This window comes from Pan paniscus, chromosome 5 (assembly GCF_029289425.2).
Source record: "Pan paniscus chromosome 5, NHGRI_mPanPan1-v2.0_pri, whole genome shotgun sequence".
NCBI lineage: Eukaryota > Metazoa > Chordata > Mammalia > Primates > Hominidae > Pan > Pan paniscus.
In genome coordinates this window covers 185,845,453-185,871,914 of record NC_073254.2, presented here as the reverse complement: position 1 = coordinate 185,871,914, position 26,462 = coordinate 185,845,453, and the positions used below count along the sequence as shown (strand labels likewise).

At 46.4% G+C, this 26,462-nt stretch overlaps 1 protein-coding gene across 6 annotated transcripts in view; it reads left to right on the top strand.

The window, feature by feature from the left end:
* PDE10A (phosphodiesterase 10A) overlaps window positions 1–26,462 on the top strand; it is a 666,160-nt gene that overhangs the window by 309,086 nt on the left and 330,612 nt on the right. Inside the window, exon 1 of one of the 6 annotated variants that reach the window (XM_003820230.6) lies at window positions 17,621–18,923. The exons of 2 other annotated variants lie outside the window; for them this stretch is intronic. In XM_003820230.6, coding sequence (XP_003820278.2) covers window positions 18,053–18,923 — 871 coding nt within the window. In that variant the 5' untranslated portion in view covers window positions 17,621–18,052. Of the gene's footprint in view, window positions 1–17,620; window positions 18,924–25,385; window positions 26,047–26,462 lie in introns of those variants that run through there. 3 more of the 6 variants (XM_063605533.1, XM_034963226.3, XM_034963224.3) reach the window with 3 other exon arrangements.

The window sequence follows — 26,462 nt, the reverse complement described above, 5'->3', positions numbered from 1 at the left end:
CTACAGCTGAATGGTGATCCTTCTTGCTTTTGTGGCAGCAACTCACTTGAATTATAGAACCTACAACATATTGAATTCCGCCTTAAATCTCTTTTTGTGATATTACTCCCAAAATATTACAGAGGAATTTTCATGGTGATTTTATTTTCACAACCTCCCAATTAGATGTTAAGTTCCTTAAGAGACAAACGAGAGCTCACGATCCATGGCTGTTTTCTTTTTCCATCTCAATTGCAATGGTGTACCTAAAAATACCCAGTAGCACCCACATGGGTACCCCACAGTACCCAACAGTACCCAACAGTTCCCACCATGGGTACCCCATAGCACCCAACAGCACCTACCATGGGTGCCTCATAATAACCAGCAGCACCCACCATAGGTACCCCAAATACTCAACAATGTCCACCATGGGAGTCCCAGAGTACTCAACAGCACCCACCCCAGACACCCCACAGTAGCCAGCAGTGCCCACCATGGGGACCCACAGTATCCATGGTGACCATAAGATAAAGACTATTCCAGAAATGCCACTTTTCACAATCTTCTCCCCACATTCCTAAATTGGACCCAAGAAATCTTGTGGCCCTTTGTCTTACAAGGAGAGAGAAAGACATCACAGCGATGGATGAGGCTTGAACCGTTTCTGTAGGTCGCAAACACTTAAAAATCAGCAACTTCATGGGCTCAACTGTATCTATTTTTCCAAAGTGTAAGAGATCAGCCTTTGACCTGAAGGGGACTGTGAAGTGCTTCCCTGTGCTGTCCTGTGCTGTAACAGCGTGGGGCCAGGCACGCCTGACCGCAGCCTCTCCAGGAGGCCTGTCAGGAGGAGGGGGCGGTGCCACACCTCCTCAAGGGCTGGGAGGTAGGGGCCGGTGAGAATCCAGATTTCCCCTTTCCAGGCAGTCTTTCCAGTCCAGAATCCTTCTCTGGGCTTGGCAGGAAGTTTAGAAGAAGGTTCTTTCCAACTTCTTGGTATCCACTTTGAGAACCTACTGCTTTTCTGCCAGTATCCATTGTAGCATACAGAACATGAAGGAAATGATCTGGTTATCTGGGTTTAAACCAGCATTTATCTGCCGACATTAGTTCTTAAATAGAGCTATATTTTCTCACTCTTTTCTAATCACTTTACCTGATATGCAGATGAGCCCTGTCCTACCTACCTGATGAGGCTGTCCTGAAGATAAACTGAGATGATCCATGGGGCACCCCTTATCCTGAACACCCAATGCCACAATTACCTAAACTGACCACCTGTTGAGTACCTTAAATGTCTCTCGTGTGTGGTATGTTCTCAAAATATCCTTAGGAGAATCCAGAACCTCCACATGAATTAAATCAATGGGATGATTTTTCTAGACAACCTCCCATCTCCTTTCATCTAATAATGCATTCTTTAACATACACGAATCGGAAGAGTCTGCCTGTTTCTAGTCTCTTTCCAGAAGCAAACAGAGCAGAGATCCTTGCTGGATGACAGTTGATTTGGTGGCTGTTGCTAGGATAGAATTTCTGCCACATGTTAAAAAGAATGTGCATGCTCATTTATCATTCAAAAAGATATTTTTTTCTTTTTTGGTAAGAGCAAATGCACAAAACTTGTTAGTACAAAGAGAGAAAGAGAGGGAGATGCTGAGTGTGGGCGGAAGCGGGTTGTGATCCAGCGTGGGGAGAGGCTTGAGATGAATGCTGCCAGCGACACGGGCTGGGGACCGGGTGGCATGGGAAGTGGAAGGAGGGAAAACTGTTTCCAAGCGGCGGGCAGAATAGAAGCAGGGAGCGGGGTTAACAACTTTATTTTAAAATCCAATGAAGGGGTTATGAGGATTTGAGCCTTCACACTTCCAGTTTGAAATTTAAAAAGAAATGCCAAAATGTTATCGCTTCTTAAAAGGATTTTTTTTTTTAAGAATACAGAAAAGAAGGTCTGAGTACAAGGTGGTGGCTTCATAACAGGGGAAGAATCATAGGGAAGTATAGTAGCCAGGGTTATCCTGAGAAACAACCAGAAGGAAAGATACGCACACACATGCACACACAACTGCACACACACAGACACACACACATACACAGACACACCCATACACATGCACAGATACACACATACACACAGACACACACACATATACACACACATACACACATATACATACACAGATATAGACACAGACAGACACACAGACCTACACACACATACACACACAGACACACACAGACATACACATACACACAGAGACACACATACACACACAGACATACACACACATACACAGACACAAACACACAGACACAGGCAAACACACATACACACATGGACATATAAACACACACAAACACACACAGACATACACATATACACACAGAGAGACACATACACACAGAGAGAGACACATGCAAACACACACACAGGGATATACAAACACACACACACAAAGATGTACAGAGACACACACATACACAGACGCACACACAGACATACACCCACTCATACACAGACACATATGGATAATACACACACACAAAGAGAGACACACAGACACACAAAGACACATATACACACAGAGACACACACACACATACACAGATACACATATATACACATAGAGACACACACGGATATACAAACACACACACAGACACACAAACATAAACATATACACAGACACACATGGACACACATACATACACAGAGAGACACACACATACACACGTACACAAACACAAACACACCCACAGAAATACATACAAACACATATTAATACACACACATAGCTATACAAACACACATACACAAACACACACACATATACAAACACCCACACAAACAGCTGCACATACACAAACACACATAAACACACATGGGTATACAAACACACACAAAACACATAGATGTACAAACACACACATGGATATACAAATACACATGTACAAAAACACATACACAAATACACATATATACCCATGCATATACACTCAAACACAAACATACACATACAAACACACACATACACAAACGCGCACACATCACACATATATACAAACACATGCATATACAAATATACCCGCATTTACACACACACACAAACACATTACGCATATGAACACAAATGCACATATATACAGTGTCCCTCATGGGGTAGAGCTCTGTAGGACCTCTCATGGATACCAGAGTCCACCGACGTTCAAGTCCCTGATATAAAATGATGTGGTATTTGCATATAACCTATGCACATCCTCCTGTATACTTTAAATTGTCATTATAATTACTTATAATACCTAATACGATGTAAACGCTATGTCAATACTGCATTTTTTAGGAAATAATGACAAGAAAAAGGTCTTGAGGTGTTCAGTGCAGACATTTTATTTCTAAATATTTTCATCCAACAAGGCTGGTTGAATCCAGGGATGTGGAGTCCACGGATATGGAGGGCTGACTGTATGTGACTATATATATCTAGAGAGACAGCTTTTAAGGAACCGGCTCACACAACTGTGCTGGCGTGTGGAAAAGCTGCAGGGCAGGCAGGGCAGGCTGGAGGCCCAGGGAAGAGCTGGTGTTGCAGCTTGAGTCTGAAGGCTGTTGGGAAGCAAATTTCTTCTTCCTTAGAGGACCTCAGCCTTTTTCTGTTGAGGTCGTCCACTGATCGGATGAGGCCCAGCCACACCGTGGACAGGGTCTCTGCTTTGCTGAAAGTTGACGGATCTAACGTTAATCCTCATCTACAAAATGCCTTCACAGCAACATCTAGACTGGGATTTGGCCAAGCAACAGGCCATGTGGCCCAGCCAAGTTAACATAAAATTAACTATCACAGGAAGAAAGGAAGTGAATCATTCAAGCAAGATTTTGCACTTTTTCTTGGAAAGTCGTTATCAGAATAGTTTCATTTCTTGGGAATGAGTGAGGACCCGTCCTGCTGGAGGAGCTGGCCCTGGAGGCCCCAGCCATGCTGTGAGTGTGTGCGGTCCTTCAGTCCATGCACTCCTGCAGTTGCAAGTCCATGCCGACAGGCAGGAAGGGAGGCGCTCGCCAGTCCCACGGCACTCCGCCCTCCCAGAGCACATCAGGGAAAATAGCCCTGAAATGTGGGTGAGCTTTAAAAAAAAAGTCAGATCATGTGAGTCACTGATGTTTCCCATTTTGTGAAGACTGGAAGCCAAGTCAGTGGCCTAAACAGCCCGTGAGCTGGCCGGGTCACCCCCCACCTCCTAGTCCACTCCAGGCACACGGGCCTGGGTGCAAGTCCTTGGACCCCTCTCACGGCTATCCCCTCCTCCTGGAACCCCTTCCCTCACCACCTTCCAGCTGGGCTCACACATCAGCTTCTCAATGAGGCCCCAGCCGACCACGCCCTTTCCAACCTGCCCAGCACCCTGACCCACCTCTTCCTCTGCGGCACCTGTCCTGTTTCCCACATGACCAGGTTAACTGATGCATGATATTTCTTACTGTTGAAAATGTTTACTTTTATAAATTGAAGGGCTACAAGTGCAGTTATGTTATATGGAAATGGTGCATAGTGGTGAAGTCTGGACTTTAGTGTGGCCACTGCCCAAATAGTGTATATTGTACTCAATCGGCAATTTTCTTATCCCCCACCTCCCTCCCACTTTCCCACCCCTCTGCGTCTCCAAAGTCTGTGATTCCACTCTGTACATCCATGTGTACACATTTTTCAGCTCACACTTCTGAGTGAGAATATGCAGTGCTTGACTTCTTGGTTTTGAGTTGTTTCAATTAAGATAATGGCCTCCAGTTTCACCCCTGTTGCTGCAAAAAACTTGATTTCCTTCTTTTTATGGCTAAGGAGTCTTCCATGTATACGACACTTTCCTTATCCAATCATTAGTTGACGGACACTTAGGGTGATTCCATATCTTTGCTATTGTGAATAGTCCTGCAATAAACATACAAGTTTAGGTATCTTCCTGATATAATGATGTTCTTTGGGTAGATACCCAGTAACTAGATCAAATATTAGTTATACTTTGGTTCTTTGAGAAACCTATTACCTTTTATTTTCCATTCTAGAATATATGTTTCATAGGAGAAGGAGTTTTTGTCTTTTTTGGTTGACTTACATATCCCAAGCACCCAGAATCCTGGTGTGTAGTAGACACTAAATACTTGTTAAATAAATGAATAATTTTCCAGTATGGCATGAGGCTTGGCATTGAGGTCACCCCAAAATCCCTCAGCAACAACAGTTCTGTTTTGTTTCTCTAGCCTGATGTGATTTGGGAAGACTAGGAGTCCTTTTCCATTTTCAGATTTTCTCTGGAGGCCTCCACACACAAATACCATGACAGTATTTGTACGTCTCTTTTAAATGATCTTACTTTAAATATAGAACACAAGTCTTCTATGAAAATTTTGAATTTAATATTTTAAAAGCTTTTTTCTCTTTCTCAATACCAAGAATATACTTAGAGAAAAATATACTTCATTTTTATCAAATAAAAATAAACCCTTGTATATAGACTCATGCATGTATAAACACTGTTGAGTCTTCCAGCATGCAGTCCAACGTTATTTACATTTTCCAAGGATGAAATGTAAAATTTTATGGTTTGGTCTTTCTGCTTAGCACATGTTCAACAAAAACAAACAAACAAAGCAGATACTTAAATCTCAGGCTGGGAAAAAGTAGATAAGATTTACCTATTTTCAGAATAACAATGTTACATTGTAAATGTGGCCAGACTTTTGCGACAAGCATAGGCATAGACAAAACTATTGATTTTCTAGTATTAAATTATCGCGATGTCTTCACCTCCTTCTCATCACTAAGATGACTTACTCTGAAAACTCAAGCTTGAAAATGTTGAGGCTTTCTCCCAGGAGAAAAGGTCTTGTTTGCAGTGGGTTGGTGTGTGCTGTGGGCACCTGGATGGACAAGGCAATGACTCAGAGAGAAGTGTGGAGTCTAAGAGTGAACGAGAAAGAGGCACTCAGAAAACAACAACAACAAAAACTTCCAGCTTTAAGAACTGGGGAAGGGATGAACCATAAAGCAGGAAAACTTCCTAACTGGAAGTTTATGCCGGAAGTGAGTGTTACAACTTTCAGAGGCAACTGACTATGTACACATTCTGCCTCCGTGCCCTTGTTTGGGAAAGTAATCCAAATTGAGGCATTTTGAGCTGCTAGCAGCTTCTCTCCTTCTGTGATAAGCCCATTGGCTTTCCTTTGTCCTGGCCAGTCCCTTAGGAATAGTGAGTTAGGCGAAAAGATCATTAGCGAGCCATTTTTCGTTTTCTCATTTTATAGTCCTCATAAAAACACCAGGAGCCAGTCGTTGGCGGGCATTTGCTCTAAGCCAGGCAGTGGTCTCATGCTTCCCACGCACGCACGTCAATCTGAATCCCCACAGCCACTTCCGCTTTCTCCCCACTGCGCATCAGCAGGGAGCTCGGAATAGAAAGTAACTTCCAAGGGCAGCTGGGATGTGGCGGATCTAGAATTTAAGGCCAGGTCTGTTCTGACTGACAGAACCACACCTTTTTTTTTTTTTTTCTTTTCCTGCTGAGTGCCTGCTGCACGCCAGGGACCACTGGAGGCATTTGCATACACATAATCTTAGTCATCCTCACGGCAACACTAAGAGGAGACACGGCTATTGTTTCCATGCTTCCATTTTAAAGATGGAAAATGAAGTTCGGCAAAAGTCTATATTTTGTCCAGGGGAACTGTGGAATGGGAAAGGGGTAAAGGCAAGATTTGAACCTGGGCAATGAGTCTCTAGAACAAAGGCTACAGTCTTTGTTTCTGTGTGCTTCTGACCAGCTCAGGTTTTTCTTTCCTGGGAAACATTTATAAAATATGATCGATCATATCTATGGACACGGGAACACTTTTAAAAAATTTTAAATTAGAGATCTTTCAAGTCACGTTATTTTATCGTAATCCAAAACTCAACTAAACTAATAATGTGGCTGATAATATTCTTTATTATTTGGAAATTCATAAACACGCTTCTATATAACCCGTGGATCAAAGAGAATATTAAAACTGAAATTTAAAACCATTTAGAAACATATAAGAAAGGAATATTTTATTTTAAAACCTATGGAATCCCCAAAAGCTCAACTCAGGGAAAAACTCTGTATTGGCAGAAATGCCTTCACTATTAAAGAAGAAAGACTAAAAATAAAGGAGCTGAATACACATGATAAAAATTTCAAAACAAAACATGAAAGTGTGAAGACCGAATGTATCGCTAAAACTAGCATGTAAAATAAGGGAAAGTACAAATAAATACACAAACTGATATTCTGAAACCAGAAGTGGCTGAAGAGGCCTGAATTATAGGGCTGCAAGAAGGTCTGCGGAGATCATCTTGCCTAGGTACAGGGGTCAGCAGCTCCGGCGAGGTTTTAACCCTCGCCTTTCCAAATCCAATAGAGAAGCTACAATAAATCCAAATCTGCTGTGACACAAAATAAAACAATTAAAATCTTGCATGGCTATGCTTTTCTCACTTTGGAATAGTATACATCAGAGTGGGGCTATGGACTCCTGGAAGAACCTGTATACTAAATACCATGTTGGCTTTTGTAAATAGAATTCTATATACATGCACTAGGGGTTAACCATTCATGGGAATCTGTGCCATATCTAGTTCTAAAGTGCACATCCCTTTCTCCCTCTTCCATCTAGTTTATCTGTTGAAAAGTTGAAATTTTCACTGATTTTATTTTCTTCAGAGTTATATTTAGTGACTACTTTCTGGGTCAGTTCACCTAGATATGACAGGTCTGAGACGTAAGTGGTTAGTTAGGTTGAACTGCTAGGAGTGGTGTGGGCTCTGCTGTTACCTTATTTAATTCATGGCAAAGGTGTGGAGGGGAGTATTCATTTACAACCAAAAAGGACTGGCAACTGCAGTCAGTCACAGTGAATTGCTGGAATTACAAATGGTTCCCAACTTACGATGGTTCAATTTAAAGATTTTTTGACTTTATGATGGTGTGAAAATGATAGGTATTCAGGAGAAACTGTTCTTCGAGTACCCATCTGTATTAGTCCGTTTTCACGATGTTGATAAAGATATACCTGAGACTGGGCAATTTACAAAAGAAGAGGTTTAATGGACTCATGGTTCCATGTGGCTGGGGAGGCCTCACAATCATGGCAGAAGGTGAAAGGAACGTCTCACATAGCGGCAGACAAGTGAAGTGTGAGAGCCAAGCAGAGGGGTTTCCCCTTAGCACTACCATGAGAACAGTATGGGGGAAACTGCCTTCATGATTCAATTATCTCCCACTGGGTGGCTCCCACAACATGAGGGAATTATGGGAGCTATAATTCCAGATGAGATTTGGGTGGGGACAAAGCCAAACCGTACCACCATCCAACCATTGTTTTTCACTTTCAGGACAGTATTCAATAAGTTACATGAGATATTGAACACTTTATTATAAAATAGGCTTTGTAGTTTTGCCCAACTGTAATGTTCTCAGCACATTTAAGGCAGGCTAGGCTAAGCCCTGATGTTTGTTAAGTTAGGTGTATTAAGTGCATTTTGACTTAGGATATTTTCAGCTTATGATGTGTTTGTCCTAAATTGAGGAGCGTCTGTATTCTTAAAGGTTTTTGGCAGGCTTAAAGAGCTTGCCTTATACCATTGACCAGTAAGGTATACATGAGAAACACATACCTTTACGTAATTAATGAGTTTCTGATAAACTGTGGAAATCTTTACTGTCAATGAAATCAAGTTGTAAATACAGGAACAATTTTCAGTGTTCATGGGAGTATCTGTATTGATCTGTCTTCTGAAAACTTGTTTATATGAGATTTGCTTAAATCAGATTTCAAAAACGTAAGATAAGACTTCACCAGTATTTTACGGTTACGGAAGTAATATAGTTTGACTGAAAACAGATGGGATAGAGTTTCATGGCATATATTAATAACTTTGCTATAAAATAGAGATATTTAATGTGTAAACTTGCTTTTATATGGGGAGACCATTTTAACTGATGCCCCTATAAAATGATCTCCCTTTAAGAAATACAGAAATCTGTGAATACTGAATATAAACATCCTGCCTTAGAGAATAAAGCACACACACACTGTATATATGTAAACACACACATATATATGATATAAAGCACACTGTATATGTGTGTGTGTGTGTGTGTGTGTGATATCTAGCTGCTTTTCATCCATTTTATAATCCATGTGTGCGAAATCTATAAAACGAGCCTAAATCCTAGCTATTAAAGCTGCCTCTAAGGGCTTCTACGAGTAGTGATGGAAGTGAATTAATTGGGTCCTTTGAGTGCAGTCATGCTGAACACAGTCATGGAGAGATATACACAGCAGCCAACGGGAAGGTGGCAGCATGAGCAGCTGGCTTCCTCTTCCTGGGTGGACCCCAATCCTAAGTGGCCCTGTGAATGGGCTCATGTTCAGTTCTGGGCAGTAAATGGGCAGATGCACCTGGGCTGAATTCGGGCTCTTCAGGGGTTATGCTCACTCTATGATCACTCATGGGTTGTTGTGCTTACTATATTCCCAAAATAATAAAATTACCAAGTTTACCTGTTTCAGGGAGAGGATTAGAAAAGCTCAATCAAGGTAGTAAAAAAAACAGAAGAGGGTTGCACTCTAGCCTATCACCAGATGACATTTACAAAAACAAGTAGACTTTGGGAATTTGTAGCAAGCATCATTTGTTGTTGATTCTTAAAAAAAAAAAAAAAAAAAATTAGTGAACGTTTTACCCAAAAAGGGTGATTCTAACATTGATATGTTGAAAACCTAGGAAATCAGACTCTTTACCAGTACAATCTGATCGGAAAGATGGGTCAGATAACCCTAGTCTGCAGACGTATAAAGTGCCATTTGTTAGACTCCAAAAATTAGAAGGCAATGAAATGTGATCAATAGGGACAACTTGCAGCTCTAAGATAATATGATCAGCACTTCCTGCACACTGTGAGACTCTACCGTAGTAACCCATCTAAGGGGTCCTTTTGCCACTTAAGTTCTAAATTTGCTTGAATACATTTATATCCATTTCATTCTTCACTGAAAGTATGGATAATGCTAACAGGTGGGGATATTTTAAGACCCCAGGAATCTTGAACCCTGTTTACCACTCCTAACTAGACCAGTTTCCCCAGACACAATGCCACTTCTTCTAGGTAACTCCAGAAACAAGAAAAAGGCATTTATAGGAAGTATTCATATTTAAATTAAGGTGATTATATCATGATTTGTTTGTCAATTACATAAGATTATCAGATAAAAATTACAGTAATTTTTAGCTTGGTTTTAGTTGTTCAATTCCAAGTTTTTAATCAAGCAAGAGAATTGCTCAGAATGCACACGTTAATCTTGCCTAAACTTTTAGGATGAAATGGGTTGAATCCAAGTTAATGATGTTCCTTTATATTTCTCAGTGTACCTGTGGGAAGGCCTTTATGTTTCAGATGGAAAAAAGCAGCAGCAGCTCAATGGTAACTATGATATAATTGTCTTAAAGCCACCCTTTGTTTCCTGTATTTTGCTGAAATGCGTTTCTTTGTGACTCGTGTTAAGAGGTGGATTAGGGCTATGTCAGTTACATGCAATAAAACAAGTTGCATCCTTGCATCAAGATGCTCACACAAGGACCAGAGATCTGCTGTCAGTCGTTTTGGGAAGGAAGGGATATACAAAATCGACATGGAATGTGCAAATTATTTACCCACTGGAAGCTTTCTCTCTTTGATTCCCCAGGAGCCGTCCACCATCGGTGTGTGGCTGGATTATTGCTTCTGCTCCCTGCCAGGTGGTGCAGCTTCTCGCAAATGCAACCTTCCAGGTGTCCCTTCTGGCCAGTTCACCACTAGTGCACATACTTGGGCTGGGGCCAGTTGGGTCCTTTACAAAATGACCAGTATGACATGGAAAGCAAAACCCACAAATACTTTAATGCCACTTAGCCTTGGTGTATTCTTTTTTTAAATTTGAGTTTTGCCTTGTTACATTAGTGGTGTCTTTCAGCCTGAGGTTCTCTGGGCTCAGCAGATGAATTTCTTATGATAAGTAGAAAGTAAAATTGAGATTTATTATGGATGTTTCAAATCAGGAAAGTATAGGGCAGGACAAGCACAATATTCCCGGGTAGAGATCTCTGGAAATTTCCAGTGGAAATCTCTATACAAATAGGAGTGTTGGAGGGAGGAGAAAAGTAAGCTTTCATGCCACCAGTAAGTCATAATAATCTAACTGGATACCTGGAGTCAAGTGAGGAGACAGTGATTTGAATTCAGGAGACTTGCAAGGGTTAGCTCCCAGGCTGTACTCATTGACTGTACTTGGGAACAATAAAACCCTTATCAATTACTATTTACATGTATCTTTCACCATCAGGAAAATCATGCCAGTGCCAAGGAGCTCTGGAGTGGGGGAGTAGATCCTCCTTTGTTGACCTTTCCTTTGTTGATGATGGCAATATTAGTGCAGCATGTAAGCATAAAGTAATTAAACCCCAATTTCTGAGCCAAACAAAATGAATATGGCCACGGGATTATGGAAGATATGCTGCTCGTCTGAACTGCCCCTTCCTTTAACTCCCAGTCTGAGAGTTAGCGCTGGGTGTCTCTGGCTCACTGATCAGTCCTATAGATAACGAACACAGCTGAAAAAACAAGGTCGCTCATCTTTTGGCTTCTGTGAGTTATTTTCCTCATAAGGGTTCATTTCAAAAGATTTAATATACCAGGTTCTACTTACGTCTCCCAATTGGCTGCTCTTGCAGACACTGGGTAGACTGTGTGTGTGCCAGCCACCAGGCCTGACTCAGTCTAGACGGGAGCCTTCTGTAACCTACAGTCCTTGAGAAGCCACGGTGCTTCTATCATGAGGCATCAGCGGCTGAGGAGGCCTGATCCCTGCATCAAACTTTCTCTCTCCTTTTTCTGTTCTGCACTTGAACAAGAGAAGCTCAGGGACAAACAGCATTGTCTCCTCATTAAAACCTGTGCAAAAGTCAAGATCTGATGTCAGAACACTTCACCCATGTGAAAGAACCCTCCCTCCCTCCCTCCCTCCTTTCCTTCCCCTTCCTCCCTCCCTCCCTCCCTTCCTTCCTACCTTCCTTCCTTCCTTTCTCTTTCTGTCTTTTCTTTCTTTCTCTCTCTCTTTCTTTCTTTTCTTTCTTCCTTCCTTTCCTTTCTTTTTCTTTTATTTTCTTTCTTTCTCTGTAAGGAGAAAGGAATCAGTTCTCCAAGTCCCTGGATTAAATGAGCCATTTTAATCCTTACTTCTGAGATAAATCTGGAAGAGCCAACAACATTTCTTTCTCCTGTAACTGCATCGAACCCCTTGTATATATGCCAAGGCCTATTATAAAAATTGGGTTATCAAAATTTAAAATGTTTGCAAGAAACAGATTCCAGAGTAACAGATGAAGAGCTACTTATTTCAAGCAACATGAACAATACACATTTTAAACATCACATAGTAATTCATGTAGGCACTGAGGTAGTATCATGGTGAGATAAACTCAGTGGCAATTTTGGCAGCCCTTGCGAGACTTGTATACCCATTTGTACAAAAGGTGTCCATAGAAATCAGGGTATACCATCTTTTATAATTTCAGCCCCCAGCCAACCCTTTCTATCCAGAATGTCCCTCTATGACCTCTTTCTATTTAAAAGCTTTAAACCAGACTTTAGTTCTCTTAAAGAAGTATTTTCTGTCTTTTAGGCTTATTATTCTTATTGAGATATAATTATCTCACACTGCTTTTATTTAATTCTTAAAACACAGTCTCAAACACAATTGATATATTTGACTTGTAAAAGTTTGGTGAAAGTGTTGATTATTTAAACAGAACTCATTGTTGTGTTCCAACTTGCATCTGTTTTTAAGAACTGAAAACCGTTTCAGCACTCTACAAATGCCAATGGATTTCTACAGTGACTTGATATTTTTTAATGGCAACATCTTTGAAATATACTTCTGTGTCATAACACAGCAGTGTTATATAATAGAGTTAATATTCACATGGTTATCCTAAGAACTTAGTATTGATTATATAATCTCAGCAATACTTTTTAACACCAGTATCTTCATGGCTACATACGGCCATTATGCAGCGCTTATTTTCAGGAGATAATTAATGTTTTTCTTTTTATTAGTGAAAATCTCTGCTTGGGTTTTACTTTAATCAAGAAACACATGTTTCTCCCATTGAAGAGAAGCCTTTAAAAAAAAAAAAAGAAACACACATAACCCCTTTCTCAGATAGAATGGATTCTTCATACCTATTCGAAATATTGTTTTAACCATTTGCATCTCATCAAAAATATTCTAATTAAAAACTAATTTTATTTACAATTTAAAAATTAGAACGAATTCTAATTTAAAAATTAAAAACTATTCTGATGTTTATTAAATAAATAATGATATAACCTATACTGGTTTTTACTTGCTTTAAAACATAACGTGATAATACAACTGCAATTTGTTTTACAATTAATTGGTTGGAATTAATAAAAATAATTTAAGGGAGTGAAGGATAAAAGACTACAAATTGGGTTCAGGGTATACTGCTTGGGTAATGCGTGCACCAAAATCTCACAAATCGCCACCATAGAACTTGCTCATGCAACCCCCACCTGTTTCCCAAAAACCAATGGAAATAAAAAATAAATAAAAACAATTTAATTGAAACTGAAGATCTAGGAATATTAGTGGCAGCTAAAGTTGTTTTTATCATCTTGGTCTGTTTTCAAGGCTGTCCCCTATGAAGTATTGACTTTCATAATATTTTTAAAACCAGAATTATAATGGCCTTTTATTTTAGGTTTGACTATAACAACACTGTAAGAAGCTATCCCTTACTTCGGTCAAGATGTCTTAACATCAATAGTAATGGAAATTTGTAATCAGCTGGCATTCAGGTGACAGGAAGGCCAGCAATTATTGAGTGCCTATCGTGTGCTGGCCTTCATTAAAGGCTATGAATAGTTGGAGAGGCAGTCTCCCTGATGTCAAGCTGTTTAAAATGGAGCTGTCAATGCAAATTACATGCGCATTAACTTTCTTAACAAGAGACTTACCCCAACATGTTGATATGTGCAGATAAAATACTTAAGTTCCAGGAGTCTAGACAACAAAGCTATGATGAATTGGGGATGAGAAAAATTGAAGGAGGTTTCCTGGAAATACAAACTAAAGACTTGTAGTGAGGGACTGCGGGGGTGGGGGGCCGGGAGGATGTGAATAAATGCCTGGAAGCTGAACTCCATTTTAATGACACCAGGTAGTAAATAAAGTATCCTATTAGAATGGAGAGAGTTTGTGTGATATGACACATCACACCTGAAGGACATTTACATTAATTTGCTAGCTATTAAATGGAAAAAGTCTGACATGTAAAACGCACATAATTTTATTGCGCTTGGGAACAATAGGCACTTGCTTATGATTTATTTTGCTATGCATTTTAAATAAGTTACAAAAATTAAAATCATGGTAAAGGGAACGTGCATTTTGGTAGACATCTGTATAAGTAGATGAGTTTAACATTTAGTTTTCTTTGCTTTTATATATTCATAAAGGTTATTATTTAAAAAAGGAAACAGGGTTTTCAAGAATCAATGATGTGAAATTTACAACTGTAAGCACTAATATCCACAGTTGTAAACTAAAATCAGTTAAGACACAGATTTGCATATTTACCAAAAAGTTCATAAAATATTAACCATGTTAGTTACAAACGTAGCTCTTAGGTTATTAAAATGGGTGCATGGTTAAATTATCATGAAGAAATTTCATACTTTTTAAAGGAAAATCCTCATGTAAAAACTTCTTAGGCTGTACCTAGACGCATGTTTTTAAGAACATAAAATCCAAATTAACAATCAGGCAGGTATTATTTCCTCTATAAATAAATGTGAGGCATAAATACTAAAAGCAATATAGAATTAACTTGATTTAAAAATAACAACATATAGAAGAATGTTTGGAGAATTTAAATATACTTATGGTTGTATAGGTCCACTAATTTAAAGTTTCATTAGCAATACAAAACTCTTGATTATTTTCCTTGGTAAAAGGCACAGACAAGTGTTTTATATTCTTTTAAAATGATGGTCATCATTATTTTGGCACCTGGTGTTAACTACCCTCTTAATATTCTTTTAGTTTTTTTTTTTTTCTTTGCAACGTGGGCTTGGAATTTCCTCAGCTGAAAGTAAGGAAAATTGTTTATTTTACCAAGAGCACTGCAACATTGTGAATTTCTGCCATAGCTCTTCCTCTTCTCCTAATAATGACAGTATGCTTAAATTGGGCTATAGTATAATAACCTTTTGTCATGTAACTATATTGCAGTCTTTATGGGAACTATCAGAATGCAGTGTTCCCTCCGTTATGGGCCGGTGCGTTTATTCACAAAAGGTTTGGAGTAACAAAAGTGTAGTGTCACAGCCCTCTCCTCCTTCTGATACATCAGTAAAGAAACTCAAAGGGAAGGAAAGGAATTCGCAAGCAGCGCGTTCTCCAGGCGCAGCAGCACCTGAGCACGGGTGAGTGACAGACCCTGTATGTCTGAGCCTTTGTCATTAAAGTCTTCACCTAAGCAAAGTTCATGAAGAAAAGAAAGTGGCTGAATGCCTCTGAGACTTACAGTAACAAACGTGGACACCAGTATGAAGAAGGGAGATCATGTATGAAAATTTCAGAGCTAATCAGTAAACTCCACCCTCAAGTTGTTTTCTTTTCGGTTGTTATGCTTTGTGATTTTTAATTTGTGCAGGAAAACGTCCCTTCCAGCAAGCACTTGGAGAAAAGGACGAAAGGTAAACAGGAGGTTGATTCTGGGAAAGGGTTAATGAAAATTTTAAAGTTTGCCTCCTGATTTAATAAGGACTCCCAGGACAAATATTTGGGGTTTCCCATCCTGTCTCCTGCGCCCGCAAGGGGGCTTATGGGCAAGTTAAATGTATATTTTCTTGGAACTGAAAAATAGATTTAGTAACTCCAAAATGCAAATAAAGAAACTTAAATGACAAGGAGAAAGAATTTTGCGTGTAAAGGAATAAACAATAAACACTTGAGGAGAAACTCGACTTCCCTAAATGTGTGGGCAGCCCTCAGACCCTTGCTGCCTGGTCCAGTCGCGAAAGCACAAACTCCGGACTCGCAGCAAAGTAACCGGAGTGGACTCTGCACGGCTGGAGAAGCGTCAAGCCGGGAGGCTGCCGGCAGCCTGGCTCAACCATTGTAGCTTTTTCTTTGCCGAAAAAATTCAGAAACAAGGGCAGCGCCCCTAAGGTAAGAGTCACAGGAATCATTTTCTTCTTCCACAAATGTAGGGATTCTGACCTAGTGAGTGCCAAGTCTGATGCCCGTTACACGCGACACTCAGAATCTGCCCGGCAATCGCGGAGACGTCTGTGGACATTACTGGGGGAGGGGAACCCCAGCATGTCCTTCGCATCCCAACTGCTCAGCTTGGTGCAAATACAAAAGTGTTATTTTCCATTGTGGGGAGTTTGGATGGGAGTCGGGGAAAGCATTGACTAGTGAGGAATCTGGAGCACGCTTCAAAATAAACATGTGAAACTGGATAGAAAGAAGAAAACGTGGAGGGCGAGAAATGGCTCCGGGACCCGGGGCACACCGGGAGCCCAGGGCCCTGGGTCAACCCAGTTGCTGCACTGTAGCGCACTCCTGGCGCTTGGGTGACCGTTTTGCCCTTCGTGAAAGCTGAGCTTTGGCGCGTGTGCTCCACTCCGGGGAAGGTGACCTCGTCCAGGCAGTTCGGACAGCCCGTGCCACCGTGGAACAGCACAGCCACCGCCCCTCCTCGGACCCAGCGCGCCATGGTGGCCCCGCCGCGCGTGCCTGCCCGAACGCGGACACCTGTGCATCTGTGTGCGCTCTTGCGCTCCAACTTCCCCAAACTTCTGGCGGCTCCTAGTTCTGAGCGCCCATTGGGCGGCTCATTTCCCTTCAGTGGCAACTGCCTGGATTCATGGCTACGGAAGGGGGTGGGGGTGTCCAAGAGAGCCGCATATGGCAAGGCGGTCTCAGGGTTTGGGGCAATGATCGCACAGTCTTGCTCATTTTTGGCCACAGTTTGCCCTTTCCGTTCTCTAACCCCAACCAAGGCAAACTGGGCTTGTGCACACGAAGTTCGTTTTAAAGTGAGTATCCGAAAGGGAGTCCTGGGGAGGAACCGTATTTCAAACCCTAGTTTATGGGAAACACTGCGAGTTGATTTAAACTCCAACCAAAGGTCCGAGTTGGAACTCTCTCCCGGGAACTCTGACTGAGCACAGCTGGGTCGGAGCTGCTGGCCCGCTACCAGGAGGATTCCCTGGCTCGGGCAACGGGCAGGCCGACGTGGCTCGCCCAGCAGCGCACAGCTGGAGCAGCTGCAGGACTCAGGATTTAGAATCCGAAACACCGGACCCAGATGTGACAAGGCAGGGCAGAGACGCAGCGGTTGCTCTGTCCTCCCGCCCCGGCCCCGGGTGCAGGCGGCACACAGAGGATCACTCGGGTGCGGGAGCCTGGCGCAGGGGCCGAGTCCCGCGGGGCGCGCTACGTGGGCGCGGATGGCGGCGGCGGCGGCGGCGTGGGGAGCGCCTGCTCCGCCAGTGGGCGTCTTCTGCCGCCGCCGCCACCACCGCCTCCACGGGCAGCGGCACTGCGGCGCTTTTCTCCGCTGCTTTCGAGAAGCCGCCGAGGCTCAGCCGCCGGAGCGCGCACACACCACGCCACGCCTGCAGGGAGGGTCTCCGCCGTCCCTAGCCCCGGCCCGGGAGGACGCCGATTGTGCGCGCCTGAGGGTAGCCGGGCGCCGTCGCCGGGGCCTGGCCCCCAGGCCCCGGTCCTCCCGCAACCCAAGCCGAGCACAATGTGAAGACTAGACTGGGAGGGAAGCCGAAGACCGGAGAGGAGGACCAGGCAGCGGTTCGGGCGGCCGGCAGGGGTGGGCAGGTCCTGCGGGGGCGGAGCCCACCGAGCCCCGGCCCGCCGCGCCCCTCCCGCCCGCGGCCTGCCCCCTCCGCGGCCCGGGGAGGAACCATGGCCAGCCTCGAGGAGCCTCTTGCTCCCCGCCCCCAGGGTCCCCTGCCAGCGGCCGGGGACGAGCCGGGCTGCGGCCCCGGCAAACTCCGCCCGGAACCCCGGCTCAGCGCGGCCGGCGGGGGGAGCGCGGCGGGCCCGGGCCCGGCCCCCGAGTGGCCTGGCCGTGGCCGGGCGGAGCGCGCCGCGCCCCCGCGCCCGCCCCCCTCCTCCGCAGGCCGCCCCAGCCCCGCTGGGGGCCCCGGCGCCCTCTCTGCGCGCGGCGGCGGCTGCGGCTGGGTCGCGGCCCGCGCTCCCTTGGCGCTCGCCTTCTCCTCCCGGGTCCCCTCCTCCTCTCCATCTTTCTTTTACTTCTGGCCGCCGCCCCCCCCGCCCCCTCCCTCTTTTCTCCCCTCCTCATCTGCCTTTCACCTCCCCGTGCGTCTCCCAGGAAGGGAGGGCGCGGCGGCGGCGGCGGCGGCGGCGGCGGGAGGAGGCGGCGATGCTGGCGGAGGAGGAGGAGGAGGACAAGAGGCAGCTCCCTTGAGCGTCCCCACCAGCAGTAGTCACCGCGGCGGCGGTGGCAGCGGCGGCGGGCGGCGGCGGCTCTTCCTCTCGCCTGCGCTCCAGGGCTTGCTGCTTCCAGCCCGTGCCGGTCCCCGGCCGCCGCCGCCGCCCCGGCTCCCCCTTGGCCAGGCCGCCCGCCGCGCGGGCTCCCCCGGCTTCCCCGGCGCCGGCCCAGGCGGCGGCGGCCAAACTCCGCGGCGTCCCCAGGGCGCCAGCTTCGCCCTCGCCGCCGCGGCCGCGCTCCTCTTCGGCTCCGACATGGAAGATGGACCTTCTAATAATGCGAGCTGCTTCCGAAGGCTGACCGAGTGCTTCCTGAGCCCCAGTAAGTGGCCTGCTCCCCGTTCCCCGGAGGTGGGGCGGCTCCTCATCCCCTGGGGGCAGGTGGGGGGCTTGGACTGCTGGGTGGGAAGCGGGTGTCGAGCGAGGTGCCCGTGCCCGGGCGTGGAGCGCCCAGGGGGCTTCTCTGGAGGGGCAGGAGCCGGTGCCCCTGGCGGAGCGCGGGAGCGTTCGGCCGCGCAGGGACGCCGGGGTTTCCCAGGCTCCGCGAGCGCTCGGGGGAAGGGCGGCTCGGGAGGGCGGCGGGAGCTTGGACGTTGCGAGCGGGACCTGCCGCCTGCTTCTCCGCCCCTCGTGCCGTTTCTGGCCACACTCGTCCGGCGCGTATTTATACTCAACTTTGTGACCACTTAGGTTCCTCCCTCTTGAGCCTGTGGCCACTTGGCTGGAGCAGATGCGCTTCCTTCCACTTGGGGGTCCAGCCCACCGGGTCCCTGTAGCCGGGGTGAGGGAGGCCAGGGCCTCAGAACCCCGCGCTTCCAACTGTGATGGCACCGCCGTTCTCCAGGACTCGGAGTGGGCGCCCGGCCTCCCACCCCGCGCAGTGACCGGCATCCGGAGCATGGACTGGCGGGGTGGAAACGGTTGCACCTCCACCCAGGGGACGCACCCCCACCCCGGGCCGCGTCCTGTTGGTCCCGGGCTTCTCTGGGGTCCGGGCTGGGAGAGAAAAGGGAAAGACAATAGGTCGCTAGGGTGGAAGAGAAAGGCGCCGCCGCCTCCGACTCGCAGGATGCGCCCCCGGGCCCACTGTGGCGTGGCCACTCCTCCTCGCCACCCGCGGGCGCGGGGCTGAGAGCGCGCTGAGGCAGAGGTGGCAGAAAGGCATGTCACGGGGGTGGGGGACAAGATTGAGCAGAAAAGTCAAGGCAGGGGTTCGCTAGAAGGAACCAGGCAGGCGGGAGACAGTGAGGAAAGAGGAGGCGCCCGGTGCGCAGAGGAGGGGGGCGTCGCGGTCGCGGATGGAGGGGGAGCAGGGTGAGGACGGGAAGACCGCGGCGGGGCCGGGTAGGAGCACCTCCGGGTGCAGGAGGTCGCGCCCATGGGCCCCCGGCCGACTCCGGCGCCAGTCGGGGCGGGTGCGGCTTCCCGCGGCCCAGAGCGCGGCTCCGGAGCCACCGTCCACCGCGTGTGCACCGGAGCCTTTGTCTGCGCCTCGCTCAGGAGCCGCGTTTCCGCGGCGCCTTCTCTGGGCCGACGCTCTTCCAGGATTGCTGTTTCGGTTTCCCGCTCCCAACTGCGGCTCATTCCCAGGCTTTGGCCGACCCGGGTCTCCAGGGCACCCGAGGTTGAGCCCCTCCCTGCGGCCGAAGCTGCTCCGGGCTCACCGCCCGCTCAGGCACCTTTGGGGTGCAGCCCCCGGGCTGGCGAGCGTATTCGCGCCGGGATCGGCCGCTCCTTGCAACCCCGCTTCCCGGGCACGGGCAAGTCCACGGCGGCCGCGTGGTCAGCGGCCTCTCGTACACCCGTGCGGGCTCCGGCTAGCGAGTCGCTGCTTGCACTTGATTGGCTAGCGGGGCGCGGGCCCAATGCTCCCGAAGTCCTCTGACCCCTAAGTCCTTCCCCCCGTGTCTGCCTCCCACCCCCGCTGCAGTCTAGGTGGGGAAGGGGTGTGGAGATGGGTGTGCATGGACAGAGCATGTGGCCTTCTCTGTTGGCCAGAGATGTGGTCAGTAGAAGCACTTTTCCCTACTGAAGTGCCCTTTGGCCACGCATCGAAGGTGGTAGAGGATGGGGCCCCACCAGCTCTCCTGGGGTGTTGGCATCAGCCTATAGGCCTGGTCTAGGACTGGGGTTCCTCCTGGTCCCCTATCTGGTGGGCTTGTGAATTCTTTCTTAAGAAAATAAACATCTACTTTTCTCAGTTGACCTTTGATTTGGGGTAGGGGGTTGAAGAACGCTCTATCTTGCAGTGACAAGCTGCTCTGGGGGAAAGGTGGTGCTACTGAGGCACCGGATTGTAGGCTTCTGGAAAAAGCCCGCGGTCCTGAAATGATGGGGCTTCTGTTGGTGCTGCTGAAACTGCTGTTGGCTCGTGTGTTCAGGGCCCTGCTGGATGTTGCGGAGGGGAAGAAAGATCGCAGCTCTGGATAGAGGGTGGAGTCCTCTCGGGATTCGTAGCAGGCTTTCCCTTTAGGAACACAATACCTGGAGAGGAGAAGGGTCTACTCTGCAGAAAGGCCCAGCTGGGAGAAGCTGGTGCATCAGAGAAACCAGACTCATCAGGGAACTTTCAAGAAAGGCCCCCTCGCCCCACACCCTGCCCTGAGCAGTAGCTTTGGCCTTGAACAGGAGCAAAAGGTTAGGACAGTCTTATTTGGGACATGACTGAGGTAGTAAACAAGAAGATACTTTTAAACAAAATTATCAGACCCACTTCCCTCAAGCTTGGGAAGGGGATAGATTATTAAAAGAGAGTAGCCAATTTCTGCTCTGACACTCTTTACTTTTTGGGTCTTTGTTTCTGTCTGTTGCTGCATGACAAGCCACTGGTCTGAATTGCTAAAGTACTGAAGTTTGACAGATTTTTCTGATATGTATCGTTTAAAAAATCAGTCTTTTGAAAAAGAATTTCTAGATTCTTTAAAAATTTAAAAATGGCCAAATGCATACAAATGTGTCTAATTGTTGAGTGTCATTCCTGTTTTTTTTCTTTCAGTTTGATCTTCTGTTGGTCTGATATGCAAGTTGTCACGTAAAGGCTGTTTTGTCCAGTTACTGTTTGTATGAATGCTGGTTTTATTTTCATTACCATCGAAAGCAAATCATGTGTAGAGGGTATGATATGCCAGCTCCGCTTCTGTCCATTTTAGCTCTACGTTTTGTCTCTTCACACTGACCGGCTGGTTCGCTCACTCATGCACCAAACAACACTTAGTAAGAGCTACCGCCAGGACCCAGGCCCCAGAGACAGAAAGAAAGAAAGAAGCCTAGTAGAAGCTATGAAGCTGCTGTGGGAGCTTCCCACTCTGCCATCCAGTAATAGAGACAGAATCCCCTAGAAGCAGGTTTGACGTTAATGCCCAGGGGTCAGCGGCCACCATGCCCAGTGCCCTTACTCTGCCCTTATCAGGCCATTCCTGACTTCACCTCATCTCCTGCCATCTGCCTCTAGTTGCTGATCTCTGGCCTCCTCCTCAGGCACCCAGCTTCATACTTTCTTGTGAGCAAAGTTGCCATCAGAGTAGGAAAAACTCTTGTGCCTAGAGAGCCCAGTGTTTGCTGGTGCAGTGGAGAGCGGAGAAGTCACGTGGGACAGACCAGTGTGAGTGGCATTTGGTCTTCTAGAAAAGGTAACATAGGTTGTCTGCGCTGGTGATCAGTGTGGCTGCCCTGATGTAGCACGGCTGCAGGGCGTGCAGAGATCAGGAACTCTGAGGCACGCCTGTGGATAAGGAGAACAGTCAGAAGCCACAAATACGCCCTCACCTCTCTCTGTTTGTGTTTCCCTGGTTAGCTACTCTGATGGCATAAAGAGATACAGACAAAGGAAAACCCCGGCTGGTCAAGGAGGATACTGAGAAAGTTAGCAAAATAAGATGGGGAAAAAAATGGTGAATGCAGACTGCGGATAGCTTCAGACTACAGTTGATTGCCAAATATTCAAAACAGGAGATGTGTATGCTCCCAGGAATTGTGGAGTTTAAATGTGCTCCACACTCATCAGTAACCACTCTTACTGTTTCTTGAGACATAAGATACTGTGTGGCCAACACTTGAACAAACTGAGATAAATATGTTCTCTTTTAAGAGCAAATGTGTTTAACACATACAAACCACACTAGACTTCGCTATTAACTTCTGTTTGTGGGCTCAGGGAGACTGAGGTTGCAGAAGAATGCGAGAACAACACTCAGCAGTGGAAATGGGTCTAAATCAGCCAGCAGCTAACTCACAGATACTTGTTGAGTATCTACTGAGTGTAAATTGTTTGAGGGAGATTCAAATAATGATAACAGGTCCCCCAAAGGACTTGAAATATAGCTATGGACACCTACAAAAATGACCAGCAAAGCAAGGCATGACTTCTTCCGGCAGAGCCAGGGTGTGGACGTGAGTGTCACAGTCCTCCGTGGAAGGGTGACCTATTTTTTGGTAAGGAAATCAGAAAGGACTTAAGGCCAAAGGGCAGAGCTGTTTAAACTGGTGGGATTCTTTAAGTTATTAATACTTAACTTTCAAGAAATTGCACTTTTAATTTTGAGAAACCTGCATGAGAAAATTCAAATGAGAAGCAGAAGAAACATTAGAAGATGGTGTCATCTGCTATCCCAATCAGTATATTAGTCTTAGATCATTTCTGCACGTAAAACTTTTTCCACTCCAATAGGGAAAAAACTCAGTGCAACAGTCAGTCAAGCAAATATTAGGATTTTGTTTACTATACAGCAGGTTAAACATAGTGCGATGCACATTTCACCAACGAATACATTGTTAATTTTTGTTTGTTTCGAAACAGCCGATGCAATCTGAGAGAAAAAATAATTTTCATGTAAAACGAATATTTTCCCTTAAAAGGAAAACTCTTAGTTGTAATTCAAAACATTTTAATTTCCTTTTAAAATGTAAATTAGGCTCCTCCAGCTGATCATTTCTCTAAGTCTGTCTAAAGGAAAACTCCACAGTGACAGAGGAACTCATAATCTTGCAAGGAAATCAGAAGGTATCCAGTACTCTTGTGTTCTTTGTAGCACTCACCACTTGCTGAAATTATCTTGCTCACTTACTGGCTTATCAGTTTATTGCCTGCTTTCCCTCTCTGGAAAGGAAGCTCCATGAGAGCCTGAGGGCAGTGTCTTTTTTGGTTGTTTCCCTGAGACTGTTAACAGTGGCTGACACACATAGAGAAGGTACTCAAATACTTGTGTTGGAAATTCAAAGTTGAAAGCCAAAATAAATCTAAACAGAACAAAACATGGTGCCTGTCTTCAACAAACCTAGAAATCGATGAGCACTCTTTGAAAGCTTCCTTTGTATGAGCCTCTGTTCTATGGACTCAGGATTCCAAGGTGTATGAGACAAAATCAGTTATTTCGAGGAGCACACAGATCACAGAAGAGATGGACAAGAGTTCACAGACACGCTCACCCACAGACAGGCTGTAGGGCGCTCTGCAGACAGAACCAGACGGCCTCTGACTGGGAGGTCCTGGAAAGGTTTCACAAGGTGTGAAGAGGCAGTGCCTTAGCTTTGCGAGAAGCCTGGGAAGGACCTGAGGCCAAGGGAAAGGGATCTTCTGAGGTTGCAGGGTGGAAAACAGCCTGGACAGGTGGTAGGTTGGGGACCTGGGTGATAAGACAGGAGAGAGGATTATTTAGGCTAAGCTAAGGATACTTTACAATGACCCCTCAGACAAGTGTATTGAAACAGCTATGGAAGACAGGTAGAAAGAAACTCCTCTGTGCTGGAGCTGGGATTCTGTGTGACTGGAGGGAGAGGGCTGATCTTGGTGGCAGAGTCCTCGGCACATGAGAAGAGGTAGGAGCTGGACCAGAGATGGGGTCATGCACATGAATGGTTGGGAGAGATACAAGCAGGAGGTAGCAGTTAATAGTCACACATCCGGGTGGCTGGTTGGATAAGGCAGGAGACATCTGACTCCTTAGTTTCTGGATTGGAAAGGTGTGTGTGTGTGTGTGTGTGTGTGTGTGTGTGTGAGAGAGAGAGAGAGAGAGAGAGAGTTGGGGTTGGAATGGGAGTAGTTCCATGCCCAGAGAAAAGAGATATCAGAATGGGAAGTATGAGAATTGAGCCCCTACTATGTGTTAAGCAGCCTCCTTGGTAGTAGGGATGGTCTCTGCTTGTATGGTGCCCACACTCTGGTGGTGCAGAGAAGAACCAGCCAGGGAAACAAAAAATACCAAGAGAGCTGCACAGCGAATGCACACGGAGAGTGGCCTGTGCAGCTATGTGGCTCCTTGCCTTGTTCTGTGCAGGTCTCTCTTCACAGGGGCAGTAGAAATGGCCTCTGAGTGACAAGGTGTCGTCGGCCATGCAGTTATCGGGGGAAAAGCACCCTAGGCAGAGGGGGCTCACAAGGCAGAGGAGCGGGGTGACGGCCGTGCTGCTGGAGCTGAGCCCACCAGGCAGTGGCACGTGAGGTGGCAAATGGGCCGGATGAAGGCTTTGTCAGTCAGAGGAAAAAACTGCAGTTTACTCCGCATGAAAGCAGAGGCTTTGGGGAGGTTTTGAGCAGTGGGTGATCCATGGTTTATGATCTCAGAAGCTCATTCTGGCTGCAGTTTGGTGAATGAGTCAAGGGAGATGTCGTGGATACAGGGAGTCCATGGAGGCTACTGTCATAGTCAAGACAAGAGCAATGGTAACTTGGATCACGGCGATGATGGGAGAAGCAAAATGCCGCGGGGGTTCAGGAGGTGTTTGGAGGTGGCGTGTATAAGACCTGCAGGTGGGTTGGATATGGGGACGTCAAGGGAGAGAGAGGAATCAAGAATCCATGCCTGGGTTTTTGGCTGGAAAGATTGGGTAAATGGTGTGGCTGTTCACTGGGATTGGGACGGGAAGCCTGGAGGAGGAGCACGTGGGGTGCGCAAGGAATCAGGCGTGGCGTTTGGTGGTGTTCAGTCTGAGATGCATATGCTAGGAAGGCAGTTGGATAAACAAAGCCTGGGAGGATTTGATCCAAAGGATCGTTCAAGACTGCAGCATAGAAACTGCAGTCACAGCATCTAAAATCATGGGATTGGATGCCCCCAAGGACAGTATATAGATGCCTCAGTGACATTTTGACTCTGAGGGAAATACAGACGGAGTTGGTTAATCAACCATAGCTGGGTGCACTGTAAGTGCCTGGCTGAAGTTTGACACGCGAACGGACGGCCCTCTGGAATTCTGTGCTATGAGCCGGAGTAGAAAGAGAGATTTGGACTCTGCAACACCAAGGTAGTCGTTGAAGCCACAGTCGTGAATGGAGACCAGGAGTGAATAGTGGGAGTGAGCAGAAGTCGGAGGGTAGGACAGAAGAAGGCAGAGCCATGGAGCACCCTGGAGAGGTGTGACCCGGCGAGATCCTGAGATGGAAGGTAGCACAGCCTGGAGTTCAGAAGCGGAGCCTCAAGAGGGAAGAAGCCAGATGCTCCAGAGAGCAGGTGAGTTCCAGCAGCCAGGAGGTCGTCCGTGGCCTCGGTCGGGAGATTGCGGTGGAGTGGCATGGATAATACCTGATGCCAGTGTGGTGAGGATGGCAGACGGGGCCTTTTGAATCTCAGCTGTGGGCAGGTAGATGCTGCCTTTTTCTGCATGGAGAATTGACTTGGGAATGTTGATTTGCTGAAGAAAAGAAGCTTGATGAAATAGGAAGTCGGGTGGAAACAAACCTTAAAGAGGACAGGGCGAGTAGAATGTGGGGACGTGAGATGGCTTTGGACACTGGAAGGAAACCTTTTCCTCAGAGAGGGAACCTTGGAAGGAACCAGTATGGGGGCTGCTGTGGAGATGGAATTCACAGTGCTTTCCCCAGCTTCTGACCGCCATTTCTCTCAATTGGACAGCACTGTGGCCACCT